This window comes from Prionailurus bengalensis, chromosome C1, assembly GCF_016509475.1.
Source record: "Prionailurus bengalensis isolate Pbe53 chromosome C1, Fcat_Pben_1.1_paternal_pri, whole genome shotgun sequence".
NCBI lineage: Eukaryota > Metazoa > Chordata > Mammalia > Carnivora > Felidae > Prionailurus > Prionailurus bengalensis.
This window is the reverse complement of record NC_057345.1, coordinates 157986722-158004800: the sequence shown is the minus strand read 5'-3', so window position 1 is coordinate 158004800 and position 18079 is coordinate 157986722. Positions and strand designations below refer to the sequence as shown.

Below are 18079 nucleotides of genomic sequence, written 5' to 3'. Positions count from 1 at the left end.
TTCAGCTCAGGGCATGAGCTTGCAGTTTGTGGGTTAGGGCCCTGCATCGGGGTTCTCTGTGCTGACAGCTCAGAGGCTGGAGCCTGCTTAGGATTCTGTCTCCCTCTCTCGCTCTCTGTCCCTCCCCTGCTCTCTCTCTCTCAAAAAAAGTGTGCTGAGCTCTGAGACTAGTGACATAGCATTTAATATTGCCAGTGATTGCTTTTTTTGTTTTTTTCCCCCCTGCTTAATCAGGTGTAACCCTTCTCACTTCTTAAATATTTTGATACAGAGTTTTTGATACATAGATTTAAAAAACCCAGGAAAATATTACTTTAAAGATCAAGAGAGAAACTAAGGTAGATGGAAAATGGAACACTTATTTCATTGGCCCTGCTTGGTCACTTCGCTTCTCTCTGGAGAGTATGAGGAATTGTAATGCATGTCAGATACCATCGTGAAACATGGTACGATGTCCAGAGACTCTCATAGCCCAGACACTTCCAAGACCCTGCTGACAGCTTCACTATTTCAAGCAATACTGGATATGGCTGAATACCAGTTGTCCAAAGAATTTGGACGTCCTTTTGGATTTTTTGTCCAGTGTAAGTCTTGGCAGAAGATGTGAAACTCTGCATTGACATAATGCTAAAATACAGGGAATCATCATGGAATTCTTTAAAGTGGTGGTTCTTACCAGTGACTTTGAAGTACGATACAGTGTGTAAAACTGAACAGTTGTTTTAGTTATCCAGGATTGAGTTAAGGGGTCCCATGATGGGATCTTGCCTGTAGAATGCCATCTCTTTTTCTTCTTCAGACATTCTTCTGAAATGGTTGGACTCACAGGCTAAGGATAGTGAGTAAAATACATGGAAAAGGTGACATTCTGGTGTCCTAGGCTTTTGGGAGTCTCCACAGAGAGGCTGTTGCTGGCTTCCTTTTAAAGCTGAGAACACACTTGAGTCGTGTCAGCCCCATCTCCTGTCTGCTACACGGTACATCCCTTTAAGTGTCAGAGTATCAAGGGGTATATTAAACATTTTCTGAAGTTAAAGCCCCCTGAGGCTCCCCTTGCCCCTCTGCTACTTTTAGCACTGCCTAAAATACAATGCCAGAGGAAAGACTCTGGGGGACAGCTGGGAGAGTGGCGATGACATAGCATGTCACACTTTTTAGCCATGCCTTGAGGGGTTAGGAAGCCTTAAAGAAAAGATACCTTTAGAATACAGGATGGTGTTCTCTCTCTAGATGACATTTATTTGTGTCATATATTTATGTAGTTACCCACACATGTTTAAATACAGGAAAACTATTTTGAGGTAGGACTATGCTTAAAGCATTCAGAGCTGTCTCCTGCAGTGTTTCATCTGTGGACGCATACCTAGTGAAGACTGATAAGACTTTGGCAAAATCGAAGTGCGGAGAAGGTGATGATCCTCTAAGTCCGTATTCCATTCACTCATTAAAAAACAAAACAAAACAAAACAAAAAACAAAAACGAAGACAGTGCACACTCTAGGGTGCAGGTTCAGCCCATTTCCTGTTGTGCTTTGTGAGTTAGTCTAGTATCCTAGGTAAATAATCCCTCAATGAAATTGATGTATTTCTTTTTACTCACTTGGTTTGGCAAATCATTGACAGATAAATGATTTTATAAGCAATTTAATGAGTTTACAGTGACTTTATAAGAGCCTTGAAGCTTCTGGGTTTGGCATTGTTTTAGCTTTTATTTGCACCAAAGGTGGGTTATCCCTTTGAAATTATTATACAAAACTGAGGATTCGAGTGCCCAATCTTAGGGCTAACAGCGATAGTTTATGGTTCAGTAACCTGTTGGGATGTTGTGTTGCAACTAGTGTAATTATAAACATGTTTTAGAAACATGAGGGGTGCCTGGTGGGCTCGGTCGGTTAAGTGTCCAACTTCAGCTCAGGGCATGAGCTTGCAGTTTGTGGGTTAGGGCCCTGCATCGGGGTTCTCTGTGCTGACAGCTCAGAGGCTGGAGCCTGCTTAGGATTCTGTCTCCCTCTCTCGCTCTCTGTCCCTCCCCTGCTCTCTCTCTAAAAAAATAAACATTAAAAAAAATTTAGAAACATGAAAAAATGTTTACAGTCTAACTCACAATGAAAACAACAGAACATGGAGCCATAATTATTATGACTACATGTATGTGAGTGTGTGTGTGTGTGTGTGTGTGTGTGTGTGTGTGTGTGTGTGTGTCTGAATAAGGAGTATTTCATGCAATCATGAAATAGTTGTGTTTGGGTAATGAGATTTAAAAAATTACTTAGAATACTCTTTGTCATTGCTGTTTAGCATGGTTTAATTATAAAGAAGGGAGGAAGAAAGCTTTCATTGGGCTGGTTAATTATTTCTTTTGAGCCTCCAAAAGAAAAAGAGTGGGATGGACAAAAAAAAAGCCTCCAAATACCAAATATTTATATTTCTTTTTCTGGTTTTAAAAAATGTTTCTTCATAGGAGGCAGTACACACAAATATTCATTTGTAGGAAAAGACTGAACAATTCTTTTTTCCCTGAAAACATCTCTTGAATATGCAGAAACGCACCCGCCTCCCTTGCTTGCCTCTTCCCTGTAAATGGGGGCTGGGCGTAGCCTGGTTTCCACATCAGGCCCTTGCATCCTCACCCTTCATGTTCTTGACTTTGGAGGTTGGTTGAGCACATGCATGGTGGCCCAAGCTTTTTAAATTATTCTCGGGAATAAGCAGAATGTGTTCGGGTGGAGGGATAGCTCTGGTGGTAGGTAGGGTTTTGGAAAGGGTGAAGGTGAACAAAGAATCAAGTCTGTTTGTTATAAAATGCAGTGATGATTATTGTGGAGGTGATCATGCGTGCAGTTTTTTACTTCCTAAATGCCCTCCCCCTTCCCCCCCCCTCCTCCCGCCGAGTTAACATCTAATCAGTCAGCAAATCCTGTGGCTCTACCTCCAAATAGATCCCTAATCCAGTCACGTTTCTCCCTTTCCTCTTCATTCACCCTAGCTTTGGCCATTAATTTGTGCCTGCACATCTCTGGCAACTGCCTAACCAATCAAGCTGCATCTGCTCTTGCCTCACATTTACAACCTTATGTTAGAGTAGCCAGAATGAGCATTATAAAATGTGAGCTAGTAGTTCTTGCCAAAATTCTCCAGAGCACTTATTTTGGCCTGTAGGGCTCTCTTCTGTGTTTATTTCCCTGCCTACTGGTCCGACCATCTCTTTTTCCACCTGCCCTCTCCATCAACCACACTACCCTTTTCTCTGTCCCTTGAGCTCTCCAGACTCATTTCCTGCCTCAGGCCCTTTGCATGTGCCGCCCCTCTTCTTGGGATGTTCCACCCACAGATCTTTGTGGCTCCTTCTCATCAGCCCAGATGTCACCACCTCAGAGAGGCTTCCCTGCCCATCATAGCTCCAATGATCTTTCCACAAATTGCTGTAATATGTTTTATTTTGTCATAGCACTTATCACAGAATCAAAATCTTATTCATGATTTTTGAAATGGTCTAGGCCTGTCACTTCAACAAAAATGTATACTCTTGGAGGGCACACACTTTTTGCTCTCTGCCTCTTTTCCAGCAACTTAAATAGTGGCCAGTATCTTAGAAGCTCGATAAAGTCTTTTAAATAAATAAACAGACATGTAGTCTTTGTCATGTGATCGAGCAATAAGTTGAAGTTTGTTTCAACTCCAAGATGCTATTATTCTATGTGTAATGAAGGCACTGTTGCAGTTGTGCACAGTTGGTAGGTCATGCGCTTTTGGGTGTTCTTCCCACTCCATTCCCATTAATGCCAGTGGAGTTGTTAGAACCTCTGTAGCCATTTTGGTGTCCTGACTGGGACTGGTATGGGTGAAGTAATGTGAAGTTAATGGATACACGAGGGGACTGAATGTGAAACAGGGGCGTTTTCAGGACTTTGGTCCATACACTAGCGCTGGTGGGCCAACAGCTTGGAGCCTAGACCTGAGGCCCTGGCCGATAGGTTTTTCTTAAATTATGTGCAGGAGAGGTCGTCTTGACAGTGAACAAAAGCACATTAAGAACGCAGGTAAACTGCCTTCTGAGAGCTTAGAGTTCAAGGTAGGGAGACATTAGTTAACCACAAACTTGACGGCAAACACAGAAAACTAAACACCTCCTATCATTTGTTGAGGAAACGACACAGGAAGGAGATGAAGGAGTTTCTCTCTTAGAAGATCAACTTAACAAGTACGTACCAATCAAAGCAGTCTAGCTGTTTAGAACAAGGTGCCAAGTGGATGACTACACGTCATATTGCAGCTCATGCCATCCTCAGCAGCCCTCCGCAGACCACACATCTGCTTCCAGTTAGAGATGTGGTGGTCGATCTGGGGACCCGTGCCTCGTGCCGGAGAAAGTACTCCCAAGAAACAAAGTTACTGTTTGTAATCATCCCTTTTCTTGGAATACCACACCAGGTAATCTGTATGTGTTGAATTCAGACATAGTAGTGTTACTATAAAGTTTAATTCTTTAACGTATGTGAAATACAAGCATTTACAGTGATCTGGCTGTTCACCGTTGTTTACTGTGTACCCTTAGTTACCCATAATATTTGGGGAATCATGTTTTTTGGATGAATGGAATACATTTCCAGGTAACTGGAGCCCAAGTTAATTTCAGCCACAGTTGCTGGAAATAGTTTTGAAGTTAAATTACACTTCGTCTCCTGAGGCAAGAAAGTAGAGTTGGCCTCATCTTTCATTTGTAGCCAGTTTCTGAAAATGTACCTGCAAAATCAAATAATAAACTTAAATGTTAAGGAGAAGAGTGTTGAATCTTCATTTCTGAAGAACTAAATACACATACAGTTACTAAGCAGGGTTCCCTGGAGAGGGATTTGCTCTCTCTGGACTCCTGCCGGCCAGGGAGCCCCTTCCCCAGGCTGGTTGGTGCCTCTTATCCTGGACTCCCCGGGCATATGCTTTCCTATGCCGCGCTTCCCAGGCAGCCACAGGGTATGGGGAGGTGGGTTGGGAGGTTCCTAGACTTTCTGCTCCTTTGTTAGGAGCTGGGCATCTGGCACCTTCATGGTGATTTGGGTCAGCTGCCTCCCCTGTGCTCTAGCAATTCAAAGTGTGGTCCATGGAGCAGCTGTGTCACATCACCCGGGAGCTCCCGCCCCAGATCTCCTGAGTCAGCATCTACAGTTTCATGGGACACCCAGGTGACCCCTCCATTGTCTGCACATTTTCCAATTCCTACATAGTTCTCTAATATTTTGGCCCCCAGCCTCAAAACCAGGGGAGGGAGAGTTCTCTTCATGTCCCACCAGGCTCCCCCTGATGGCACCATGGGATCCTTGCAGGCGCTTCCTTGTGGGGACCCGTGGGCTCCGCCGGTGGAGGCAGGGATTGACAGAATGCTGCTGCTTCCCTCAGGGCCTTAGTGGTGAGAAGTGCCCTTTGTGGGTCACTTCTTCATCTTCTTTGTCACTTAGCTATGCTCTGGGCCCCTTGGGATTGAGGAGACGTTGCTTTCCACCACTCTCAACCTTGGCATTTTTGTAATTAGCACTCCCTCGTACCTCTTTTCTGCTGTCATTTCAGACTGTGGCATCATCCCCCACCGTCTAGGTGAAGAGCATGTCAAGAGAAAAGGGCAGGAAGACCTCTACCCTTTAGGGTTGCCCTTACCTCCTCTCGTGTGGCATATCTTGGGGGAGAACCTCAGGTTGCCAGGGGAGACCAGAAAAACAGGAGTGGGATTATGAGTAAAGTCAAATCAGATGGAGAGGTGTGTGTGTGGGGGGGTGGCATTAACATGAGTGGACGTTTTTTTCCCTCTGTCCTTGAGCTAGGAGAATCGTTACTTGTTGCCTCATGGATGTGGTAGCCATGGATATTTACCAGAGAAGTGGATCTTGAACAAAGAATCATTTCCTTGCATAATTTTCTGTACACCCAATCGTTGTAGCATAAAAATTAGTTGTCAGTGCTGGCTACCAGGAATAGGGTTGCAAGAGGTGAAGTTAACTTCACAGGAAACTAAGTATCGGGGCTCTGTGGGAGCAGAGGTGATCCCAGGGGAAGGGGATAAAAAGACATTTTTTAAAGATACTTATAGTAGATCTAGTTTCTATCCAGGTGTCTGGGATAATCATACTGTTGATAATACAGTCAAAACATAATTAGCTACTTATGTGCCAGACACGTTCATTTATATTGTTATGTTTTTATGTATTATCTCATGTAATATTTACAGCCATCCTGTGAGGTAGTTACAGTTGTCATTTCCTTTTTATAATTAAGGAAACTGAGGCACAGATGTACAAAGCAACTTGTCTAAGGTCATATAGCTGGTAGGGCTGTCTGGCCCTAGACCCCCACTCATAACTACTACGTGACCAAAAGACAATAGGATGGGGCAAGGGACCCCTGGGTGGCTCAGTTGGTTAAGCGTCCGACTCTTGATTTTGGCTCAGGTCATGATCTCACGGTTCACGAATTTGAGCTCCACATTGGGCTCTTTGCTGACAGTGCAGAACCTGCAGAGGGATTCTCTCCTTCTCTCTCTGCCCTTCCCCCGCCCCCACTCTCTCAAAATAAATAAAGTTTAAAAAAAAACTGATTGTTAAAAAAATAGAATGGGGTTGGGTTAGGGTTGTAAGTACAGAGTGAACATTTTGGGAGTGTTAGATATTAAGAGTCATTTTAGGAATTGTGTTTGGAAACAGAATGAACGAGAATTAAAAGAACAAGGCTGGCCCTTGCTAGGCGGAGCTTGGAATAGGCACCAACCTCTTGGTGGAGCTGATGGACATCATACTCCCTTGGCTCCTTATTAAGTGATTGTCTCTAAGCACCAGACAGACCTTCCTAGATGGGCTTGTGTGTTGGGCTGTTACTCAGCAAACTACATTCCTCCTCTGCCTGCTGTTTCCTGGTTAAGCTCTGCTAATAGGGGCTGCTGGAGGGCTTCTGGGAGGCTGGAGGAGGCAGGCAGAAGGGACATGATTCATTCCATTTCTTTGCTGTGCTTGTCAGACTCATTCCAGAAAGGGTCTTTCACTCTGCTAGCCACCGTTGGTACCTGTCTCCAGCTCCTTGCTACATCCTAGACCCAACCTCCTGGACCCCTTGGAGAATCCATCACCTGGCCATCCTCAGAAGTTTGAGTCCCAGCCCTGCGTGGACCTTCACAGAGGGTCCTGAGAGGCCAGCCACCTGTCCCTCAGAGGTCTGGTCCCAGCTCTGTGGGTCTCCTCCTCTCAACTGTTAGATTCTGATAACCCCACTTCCTCCCTTTGATTCCCCACTGTGCCCCCCTCCCCACCTCCAGTGGTGGGAGCTACTTCCTGCAGTTTTGCTCTATTACTCAGTCTTTTCATTTGTTTATATCAAATAGTATCAGTTGCAATACCTAGCATTGTTTCTATATTTCTAACTGGCCCCTGACTGATAAATCTTCCTGTGTCCTGGCAGGGGAGGGGAGAGGCAAGCTGATACCCAGAAACTATGTTTTTCAAATTTGAGAGTATAGGGGGCTCACCAGAGAGGCTTGTTAAGTAGACACATATCTCTCCAGTTTTAATCATTCTGATGCAATAGGTTGGATATGGGCTGTTTTTGAAACAGACATCTTAGATGTTCCTGATGTAGTTACTCTGTCTCAGAGGCTTTGAGAAAATCTACCCCAATCCAGGGCCTTCTCATGGGGCTATTTCTTAGGTCTAGGCTTTTCCTGGGGTCTAGAAACAAATTTTACTAATTTTTTTATAGGATGGATGCTATATGCTAATCTTTGTCCCAAGGCCACCAAGGTTGTACATTGCCCCTGGAGGCTGAACAGCCAACCTTGTTTAGCCCAGTGAGCTAGGATGCAATTAACTGGGAGAAAGGAGCTTTTTCCCTTAATTGTGCATTGTCCACTTGTCAGGCCTGGCACATCCAGGTTGGTGTCCATTTAGAGAGGTTCCTTTTTCTTGTTCGTACAAAGGCAGCATGCGTATAGCTGACATAGGATGGATGGGACTGACCTTGAAGTAGAGACAGCCCCTTCTTTTTCATGTGCAGCCTTTCCCGTTTCCAGGTGGCTTAAGGTTGGAGCAGTGAGGAATGGGAGACACCCTGTTAGAACAGGACACTTGTGTCTTTTGGCCTTTGCCAGTGGGTGTATCTGTTTATCTGTATGAATAGCAGTGGACATTCCTCTGTGGAATGTTGGCTTCCGTTTGATTGATTTAATCAGTAGAATGAGTGGGTTTTGCTGGGAGGGGTTGAATTGCCCCCTCAGAGCAGAACAGGAAGTTTTTCAATCCTGCCAGATCATGGGGCTTTGGGTTTGCAGGGGACAAGGACTTGACTTCGACCTTTAAATGAATATAAAAAATCCAGTTCGCTCTGCAGGAATGTGTCCCTCTTGCAGTCCAGGGCCTGACGCAGTGGTTCCTGGGGCGGATTTGGAGGACTGCTGGTGGCTCCGTCACCTCTTCGCACTGTTACGTGTTTTATGTCACTACTTTATTCTCAGGTGGAATCATCAGAGGCCCTACTGTATTAGCTTTTGCCTCATTTTGTGTAGCTCCTTTGTGCTGATCGGTGGCCCGGGGATTCAGTTTTTAAAAACCGAGGTTCCTGACCCATTCTGGTGGCACACTGCTCTTCAGTATGAGCTTTCCTGTGACATTTGACTCCAGAATTAAAACAGGTGTTCTGCGGATCAGAAATGCCTTCAGGCAGATAGGCTCCCTAGGCCTGTTCTTGAAGTTAACTGCCACTATCCACCGACTGCCTACTCAGAACACACACGACGAGCGGTTCAGAGATAACAACTTGAGTAAAATCGCACTTCCTCCTCGCTTCTACATTGTATAGTTGGCCAGGGCCTGGTGTTCTTTGTGTAGAACACAGCTTCACCTCCCTTGTGGATAGGTGGCCTCCCCAGGGATGGGTTGACGTGAGCTTTGATTCACTTAGCAAATGCTTACTGAAGGCCTCCTGCTCCAGGCAGGGACCTCATAGGAAGGGCTGATTCGAGGAGTGATATGGCAGAGGAAGAGCGCTCCAGGCTCGTGGAAGTGCTAGGATGAGGCCGCACCGGTCCTGGTCCTCGGGAGCAGAGAGGAAATGACTAACTCACCTGCGGTTGTTGGAGAAGGCAGGTCTCAGGCGATTCCCCACCAATCCCTGGGGCTAGGTTGTCAAAAGCACCTGCCCCTTGGAAAGAGGATGTTCTTTTTCTTAGCAAATAAATGCACATTCACCGAGAAAGACATTTCCTCCAAGTCAGCATCAGGGCTAGAATCCTAGAAGAGTTTAAGCTTTTAAGGGGTCTAACCCCTAAATGAGTGCTCTTCAGACTAATAAAGTTTTTTTTTTTAAACTGGCAAGTAATCATATTCAAAGAGTGCTTTTTTTGAATCTACTGTATATCATTAAGAAAACAAAAAATGTCTATGAGTAAATCCCAGTATGAATCATATTGAATTCAATGGGAGTCTGTTTTTTTTAATAATTCCTCATCGTGTACTTACCACTCTTCTTTAACCAGATGCCTAGAATTTACTTACACCCCCCCCATATTTATTATTGATTTTATTTATATCAGGTAATCCCAATCCATGTACTTTCTGAATTTAGTAAGTGTAGTACAGGGTTTGTTTGTTGTTGTTGTTTTCCCCTAATTGTTGCTTTAGATGTAGCTTGAGGTCCAAGGTGAGTTTATTGACATTCTCTTCAATTTGATTCCACATCCCAGTTCCCCTCTATCTCTCTTAAGATCAGATCCCCAGGCTACTTTTTGTTTTTCTGTGGCATTATCAGATGGTTCTTGCTGAGTTATATACAAGTGCTGCTTTTCTTTGGTGAGGTCTGTGACCTCTAAAGGTTCCAACAAGCCAGGCTTTCTCGGGTAAGTTACCGTAGTTTGTCCACATCAGTGGTGAAAGGTAAGGATATTTGCTCAGTGGTCATTTCTCCACCTCACCCTGGTTGCCTGCCTGCCTGTCCATCCTTCCGTCCTGCCTTCCTCCCTTCTTCCCTCCCTCCCTCCCTCCCTTCCTCCCTCCCTCCCTTCCTCCCTCCCTCCCTCCCTTCCTCCCTCCCTCCCTTCCTTCCTCCCTCCCTTCCTTCCTCCCTCCCTTCCTTCCTCCCTTCTCTCCTTCCTTCTGTGTGAGCTCTGAATCTCCTCTAGCAATCCCAGAAGGTGGGTCTACCAACTGGTTCTTTTGATGGAGGCAGAAATCCGTAACTCAGGAGGGTCCCCTGCTTGTAGCTTCCTTGAGAAATGTGGCCTTGCTGTGTGCTGCCTGGTGTATACACGCAATCTGTACCCTTTATACACACAGGCTTAGCAGTAGTGTCTTGTTTTGTTAAGGAATCCATATAGCAAATTACACATAACCCCTGTCTCATTGTTTCTGTTCTGTGTGTTTGACTTGAGAGCTTATTGTGCTGTTCCTTTCACATAGGATGCACCAAATGACAGGCAAATAGCCCTGAGAGTTTTCTCTTTGTGGGAAATAGTAGGACGAGGTGGATGGTAACATGGTGACATGTAGTAAATCAGTTTGGGCCCGTGTCCTGAGTATGTGCATATGTTACGTTGAATCACATGTGATCATTTTTGTTCTGGAAGAATGGCAACTTCATATGTGTAAGCTAATAATTTAAAAACTGGACCATCAGGTAAGGAAGGGTGCACCTTTGAAGCCAAATAGTAGTAACACAGGGAGGCAAAATACAGAGTGCAGCAAGCTTTTATGTGATTCGTAATGCTTTTGTATTTAAAAACATTAATTGCTAACCTTATCATATTAGGAGATCTCAAGCAAAATTCTGAGTTTTCAGCTTCTCTGCAAAAATTGGAATCTTGGTGGCTAGGTCAGCAAGCTTCCGTGGTGACATTAGTGGAGGCAGAATGGCAGCTGTGCCCCTGCAGAACTCACGTGTGTGTCCATTCACTCCCTGGCCAGCTTCTGGCTCTCGTGTGACCTTGACTGGCCTCGTGGGCTTTGAGGTTGGGCACATGATATAAATAGAACACATAGAGTAAGTTGGATAAACAGAGAATTGGAAGGAGTCATCTGCCGGACCAAAGCCATTTGTTTGATTTACTATCTACCACCAACCAGCACATCCAAAAAGAAAGCCTGATACAGCTCTGGACACTATTCACTGAGGAGGGACAGGGAAGCGTAATTAAAGAGTTCTTTCCTGTGCTAAGAGATGGGCAAACTCTTGTTAAAAGTTTTGGCTTGGTGCTCCTCATTTAAGTAGGATGTGATGACAGCTTCCTTCCACCGGCCACCATTCATGTTATAGGCTAACATATCTATTTTGTTTATTTTTAAAATCCTGACATACTCATGAGGAGAGGTTACTGGACAATTGACCACATCCTAACTTTAACATAAGGAAATATATATTAGTCTAATATATATATAAGTCTTTAACATAAAGACTAAAACATATATTTTTGGAGCACCTGGGTGGCCCAGTCGGTTATGTGTCAGACTTTGGCTCAGGTAGTGATCTCGAGGTTCGTGGGTTTGAGCCCCACATCCGACTCTGTGCTGACCACTCAGAGCCTCAGGCCTGCTTCGGATTCGGTGTCTCCCTCTCTCTCTCTGCCTTTCCCACGTTCATGCTCTTTCTCTTTCAAAAATAAACATTAAAAAAATTTTTTAATAAAAAAAGACTAATACATATATTTTAAAGTACCAGATCTTTATTGCTACATTATTCATATTGGGCAGAAAACTGGAAATAGAGAGAAGACTGATCAATAGAAGAAGGGCTGAATAAATTATGGTACACCAACATCATGAAATATGTAGCATTGCAACAACAAATTGGCAGGACACCAGTTGACTTGGAGGGATTTCCCTGAATAGTATACTTACTTAAGATTTAATTAGTACTTCCTATGTAGGAACGGTTCTAAGGGCTTTCCATGCATTAACTCATTTGATCCTCATAGCTGCCCTGTGAGCCCTGTGAGCCCATCATACAAATGAAGAAATTGAGGCATGGAGAAGTTAAGTGAATCATCCAAAGATAAGCATTTGTTTGTTTTTTATTTTTAAAAATGTTTTTATTTTATTTTTGAGAGAGAGCGAGGGCAAGTGGGGGAGGTCAGAGAGAGGGCGGTGGGGAACAGAGGATCCCAAGCAGGCTCCATGCTGAAAGCAGAGTGCAATGCAGGACTCAAACTCAAAAACTGAGCCATGAGATCATGACCTGAGCTGAAGTCAGATGCTCAACTGACTGAGCCACTCAGGCGCCCCGAAGGATAAGCATTTAGTATGTGGCAGGCCTAGGTTATGAACTCATGCAATCCAGATTGAGATTTTTAAAAATGATTTTTAGGTTATGTATCAAAGTACATTATAAGTAATAAGTTTAGCTATAGAATATTAATTCATAGTTATTTCAGAATTCTCTGTATTCTTCTATTTTATTATGTTCAACTCATTATGTTGTCTCAGACCTTAGAAATCACTTAGTCCTCTGGTTTTCAAACTTAGCCCTCCTCTTTCCCTCTTTAAACCAAGTGAATCTTCCTGGTAAGCAGAATGATACTTAGTACTGACATGGAACGACTTTGCCTTCTCTTTTGCCCTGGGGTGAGTGCAAACTATAGATACAGTCTATGTCCTTTACATTGCATGTACAGAAGTGCATTGCAGAGAGAGAGCCTAATGTTCATTGAGTTGATGTTTCCAGGGATGTAATTAGGCCTCATAGGTAGATTTTATTATGCCCATTAAGGAAACTGAGATTTAGAAATTAGGAAACAGGAAATTGTTACCAGAGTTGCATAGAATGTTTATTGAACCTTCTCTTCTAGGGTCTTCCTTACCTAAGGTTTGGGAGCTACTGTGGCCTACCGGAGGCCCTTCAGTTGAATGTTGTCTTAGCTAGCGCTTAACTCGATTAGGCAGCTGTTGAGAATGTCTAATTTGTAGGGCATTATTTGCCACAGGTGATAGTGGGGCAGTGACGTAGATGGATAATGAAGATGGCTTTTTTGTATTAATCAGCTTGGGCTCCTGTAACAAAACACTGTGGCCTGGGTGCCTCAAACAACAGGAATTTATTTTTCACAGAAGTCCAGATCAGGGTGCTTTCTGGTGAGAGTGCTCCTCCCTTCCCTTTCTCATCTGTAATGCCAGGGACTGGACTTGACGGTCCTTAAGGCTTCCTGCCCCTCTCTCATTGCTCTTGATCTCTCTTGTGGTTGAAGGCAATCTTTGGAGTCAAAGAGGTCTAAATCGACCAGTGGGTGGTTGCACGTGTTCATGCTATGACAGTCATCTCAGGTGCATTCTCTCTAGAGATGAGAAGGTGCCACTTGTTTTCCAGCCACTCACAGTTAAGTAATAGCAACTCTGAGGTTGTTCAACTCTATACAAGACTTTCCTTACCGCTGCCTCTCTTTCCAGAATTCTTATTTTTGTCCACATGCTTGCATATGTCTGTGGAAGGCAGGAGACTTTTTTTTTTATAGTCAAGGACTTAAAAGACTATGGGAGGCAGTCCCCTTTTACAGGCACTTGTGTTATCCCTTCTGGGAATCTGTTTTCATCTTTCCTGTTTTTCAGTTCCACTGCTTTGAAGTGTTCAGGGATGTGGATTAAGGATGGAGAGTGGAATTGGGGAGAGTTTTACAACAGGTAGAGCTGAGAATGGCTTCCCATCAGCAGCTCGTTAAAGACGTTTGTTGATTTCTCTGCTGGATACCAGGCCCAGTGCTAACCAGCTACTTATCACTTTCTCTGTGGCTCCGCCAGTGATGGTCTCTTGTTCTGGAGACCTTGACTGGAAAGTACACTTTGCTATCAGCAGGGCTCTTTGTAGTATTTGGCTCTGATATCTAGAGCATTCTGGATTGCACCCAGCATGCTGTGATCTGCAGGGCCGAGGCCGACGTGGTAGGACTTGGAATAGAAGCTGATGGAGCAGGCAGTGAGATTAGGGACAGGGAGGCCCTTTTAAGGATCTCTGACAACAGCACTCTGTCCTTGAACGAGAGAGTAAGGCTCACTTGAATCTTCCCTCTAGGTGGTTTCTCTTTTGTTCAAGCATGGAGGACATTTTTTTCTGGTCCTATAAGGCCAGGACAAGTGAGGAAGGGAAACGTGGACTCTGGCCTATGGGAAGCAGGGAAGAGCATGGAGCTTGGAGTCTGGCAGACTGACTCAGACCCCGGCCCAGGCACTTGGCTGCGTGGGCAAGTTTTCCAAGTCCCAGTGTTCTCACATATAAAATGAGGCTAGGAACAAAAAGTGAACAGGCTTGTAATGACAATTATTGCATGAGTAGAGATACCATACAGGGGGTGGTTAGTATATGGAGATTTTCTTTCCCAATGAACACAGGTTGGACTTCCTGGAATGGAAGTCTTGAAGTTTTGGAGCTTAGGGTGATCTGCTTGGGATACCAGGTCAGGGGGCCAGAGCTGATGTTGAGACCACAGGAGGAAAGAAAGGGCAGAATCTCAGCTCTGAAGACACCCACTTGGGCACTTCCTTGGCGTGGGAAAGCATTGACTTGTACTAGAAATGTCATCCCTGTCTATCACATCTGTAAGGAAAGCGAATACTGATCTCCCTTCTGTATTGCCCAAAGCTGCCCCCGCCCACATCTTATGATATTTGATGAGTCATTCGAGAAGTAGCCCTGGAAGAAAGGCTTTAAGGAGAAAGGTAGATGGTCAGATCTGACCCTCTTTTACACAGTCCTGGGCCTAGGCTGTTTCTCTCTTTGGCAGTCTTGCAGGGGTAGAGGATTTATGTGATCAGAAGGAGGGTTTTGGTATTCTCTGCAGAAGTGAGATGCCTTAACCCAGAGGTCTTTTTGCCCCTGTGGAATATAAATCGGATTAGGAGCTCTTTGTGCTCTGCCACAAATCACTACACGTCTACATTTTGCTCTTATAAAATATGGATAATGACATGACTCTGTCTCCTAGGAGTTTGAGTGCATTAGCTAACGATCATGAAACCTTAGAAATAGGAAATTCATATGAATGCCGAGAGCTTTTGTAATTACACATTTGCATCACTCACTTGGCATCCTTGAAAGTCGTGCTTTCAACACGAGAATACTTGGGTTGATTCCTGTTCTTCTAATTGTAGAGCAAGCACAGAAGAAAGAAGCTCAAAGAACACTCAGAGCAGATAAGTTGTCACAGCATCTCGTGGAAACCCTGAAGTAGCTCAAGCTGTAGTGGTTTGGCTTGGGCTGAAGTGGAAGAAGAGCTTGAGATATTTTAAGGGCACTGGAGTTAGAGAATACTGGGAGCCAAGGATGGTAATGGCCTCCACGCAGTGTTGTGCTCAGACGCTCATGTCTCTTGTCCCTGTGACCTCAGACCCGTCACTTGGTCAGCCTTTGTCCTGGGCGGCAATACACCTGCCATATGAAAGTGGGCTTTTTCGATGTGGGTTGCCCTCCTGGGTACAGATACTGTTTTTGTAGCCTGTAGAACAGTCCACATTTTCCCTTTTCTCCCACAGAGGATTATTCTCAGATTTAGAAACTCTTTACAAAGATGTCAAAAGGTAATGTTCTGAATACCGTGAGGAGAAGACTTTTTAAAAAAATAGGTATTTGTTTATGAAGGGGGTGACGAACATTAACCAGACAGCATGCCCCTTGATAGCTGATGCTGTTTTTATTTCGTTTCAGGCAGTGGAGCTACTGCTGTGGTCCAGGCTGCCCTTTGCAAGCCCAGGCAAGAACGTGTAGCCATAAAGCGGATCAACTTGGAAAAATGCCAGACCAGTATGGATGAGCTATTAGTAAGTAAAAAAGCGAAGGATCCCTGCTGGTTGCTCCTCGTCACTTATGGGTGTGTGGAGATGGGCCAGAGAAACAGGAGAAAGGAGAGCAAAGGCAGCTTGGTGTTCGCTCCTATTTGGACACACGTGTTTCTTGGAAAGCAGCCCACACCGCGTTTCCTCCCCTGCTTAATTATATCGTACCTGATGATGGTGTTGTATAGCGTATGACTTACTTTGCTTTGACAAGCAGGATTTTGTTCAGTCCTCATAATTCCAGGGTGGGGATGGTCTCAGTGCTGACCACTCTATTTTGGAAAAGCAGGGAGCAGACGCAGTTAGCTGACCTAAGGCCACGTGATACTGCAAGTGCCGAGCCGGGTGGAGAGCTTCTGGCCCTCTGTCTAGAATCATGACACAAACAGGAATTACTCTCCAAACAGTTTGTCGGCCATTGTGCCTTTCAGAAATTACAAAATGACCTACACATGTCAGTTATTCAGAATACTGCAGCGTGGCTTGGGTTTGGCTAACAAGAGCAGTCTGTTTCTCGTACGTGGCACCGTGTACCTCTTACTCTAAGTGAAGTACGTACGTTACGTAAATGATTGGAGCTTTTCAGTGTGGGTATGACTATAGTAGCACTGGTTGGTTGCAGGAACATTTGCTCTTGGCTTAACTGACTCATTATTAAATGAACAGCTTGGCAAATGGTTATTAGTTGCCCGGCAAACTGTGAAGGGTTTGAGAGTTTAATCTCATAAATATAGTTGTCCTTCTGCCTGCCAATTTTCTTTCTTTTTTTTTTTTTTTTCCTTTTGGCCATTTATTTGAGGATAATAGGAAACTGCAGTGGAGGAGTTAACTGATTGGTTATCCCAACCCTAATCCCAGGACAAATATTAGTACGACAGCTCCACACAAGCTACAAAGTATAATGACATTTGGCTCCAAATGAAGAAGCCTTTTGTTGTGTTCTACATTGGGAATGGAATGCCATTAACAAGAGCTTTTTGTCTTTACTCAGAATATAGCTTTTATTTCAGGCTTAATTACAGCACACTATAGTATAAATTAAGTACAAGGATAAAGCTGTACTTTTCCAGATCTGTTTGGCCTCACATTTTAAATTAGGCTACACAAGGCATAGATTTCACTGGGATTGAAGCGACAGATTGCCAGCTAACTCAGATTAAAGGAAGGGCTACCACGATTTAATGTTAATTTCAGAAAGAAAGAAAGAAAGGAAGGAAAGAAGAAAGAAAGAAAAGAAAGAGAAAGAAAGAAACGGAGGGAGGGAGAAGGAGGAAGGGAGGAAGGAAGAAAACACCCCAAATTCACAGAATTTGCATGTATTTAAGGCTTTTTACCTTCTTCAAAATATCAGCTGTGCTTTGCTCTTACTGAAATTATTGCTGCATCCTTCTGTTGCTTGTGATCACAGTGACCAATAAAATTGTGCCTTCATCACCTGACCAATTTTGAAGGTCACTTTTCCCAAGTGGAAAAAGCACTTAACAAACTGTGGGGAGAGTCGGGTCCTGTTTCTGCCACCAACTTATTTTCTACCTTTGGTCAAGTCATCTAACTGTACTGCACTATTTAGAAAGAGAAATGGGTTGGAAAATCTCTAAGATCCCTTTATAGGTGTCCTCAGATTCTGAGTCTATACTGAGTACACACTAATGAAAAAAAAAAAAAAAGATTGGAGAGTACATTTCCATATGCCCTGCCTGGAAATACCACTCACAAATTTGCTCGTGATGACTGTATTTGATTGTGGCGCTCTGTTGGAGGTCCCATGGCCATCCTGTTGGTACCAGCAGAATATTTACACACGGTCTGTATGAGGCCTGTGCGCATTTGTGTCTGACAATTCCAGAACCAGCCTTCTGGGCAGACGCAGTGGTTCCTGATCTCTACCAAGCCCCAAACTGCCCCAGGCCTCCACGTTCTCCCTCTGTTGGCTTCTCGTCAGCAGTCTGCTGCCAGCAATGGAAGTTACAGGAGGGTCCTAGTGGAGGCAGCAGGGTGGGGGAGAATGGAGGGGAGGGTGGGCAGTCCACGCCCTTAACTGTTTCCCTGAGAGCAGGACCAGTAACAGTGGCATTTAGAGATAGTGCTTGTAATTTGGGCATAGCTGCACATGTAAGGACTGGGGCTTTTCTGGCTTTGTGCTTGTCTCCGTTAATCTGAGGTTTTAGGAGTTATGAGTTTGCTTATTAGCAGTTAGTTTATTTATCTCATTCTTTTTCCCCTCTTAGTTCCCATGTTGTGTTAAGAAAGCATAGTATATGTGTATAATTATCCACTTTTCATTTGAAAGGTGTATTGATTTC

The 18079-nt window shown here is 44.2% G+C and overlaps 1 protein-coding gene across 2 annotated transcripts in view; it reads left to right on the top strand.

Annotated features, from left to right (window-relative positions):
- STK39 (serine/threonine kinase 39) overlaps positions 1 to 18079 on the top strand; it is a 312459-nt gene that overhangs the window by 43471 nt on the left and 250909 nt on the right. For both annotated transcript variants that reach the window (XM_043576954.1, XM_043576955.1), the window contains exon 2: positions 15649 to 15761. In XM_043576954.1, the coding sequence (XP_043432889.1) occupies positions 15649 to 15761 (113 nt within the window). The remainder of the gene's footprint in view (positions 1 to 15648; positions 15762 to 18079) is intronic.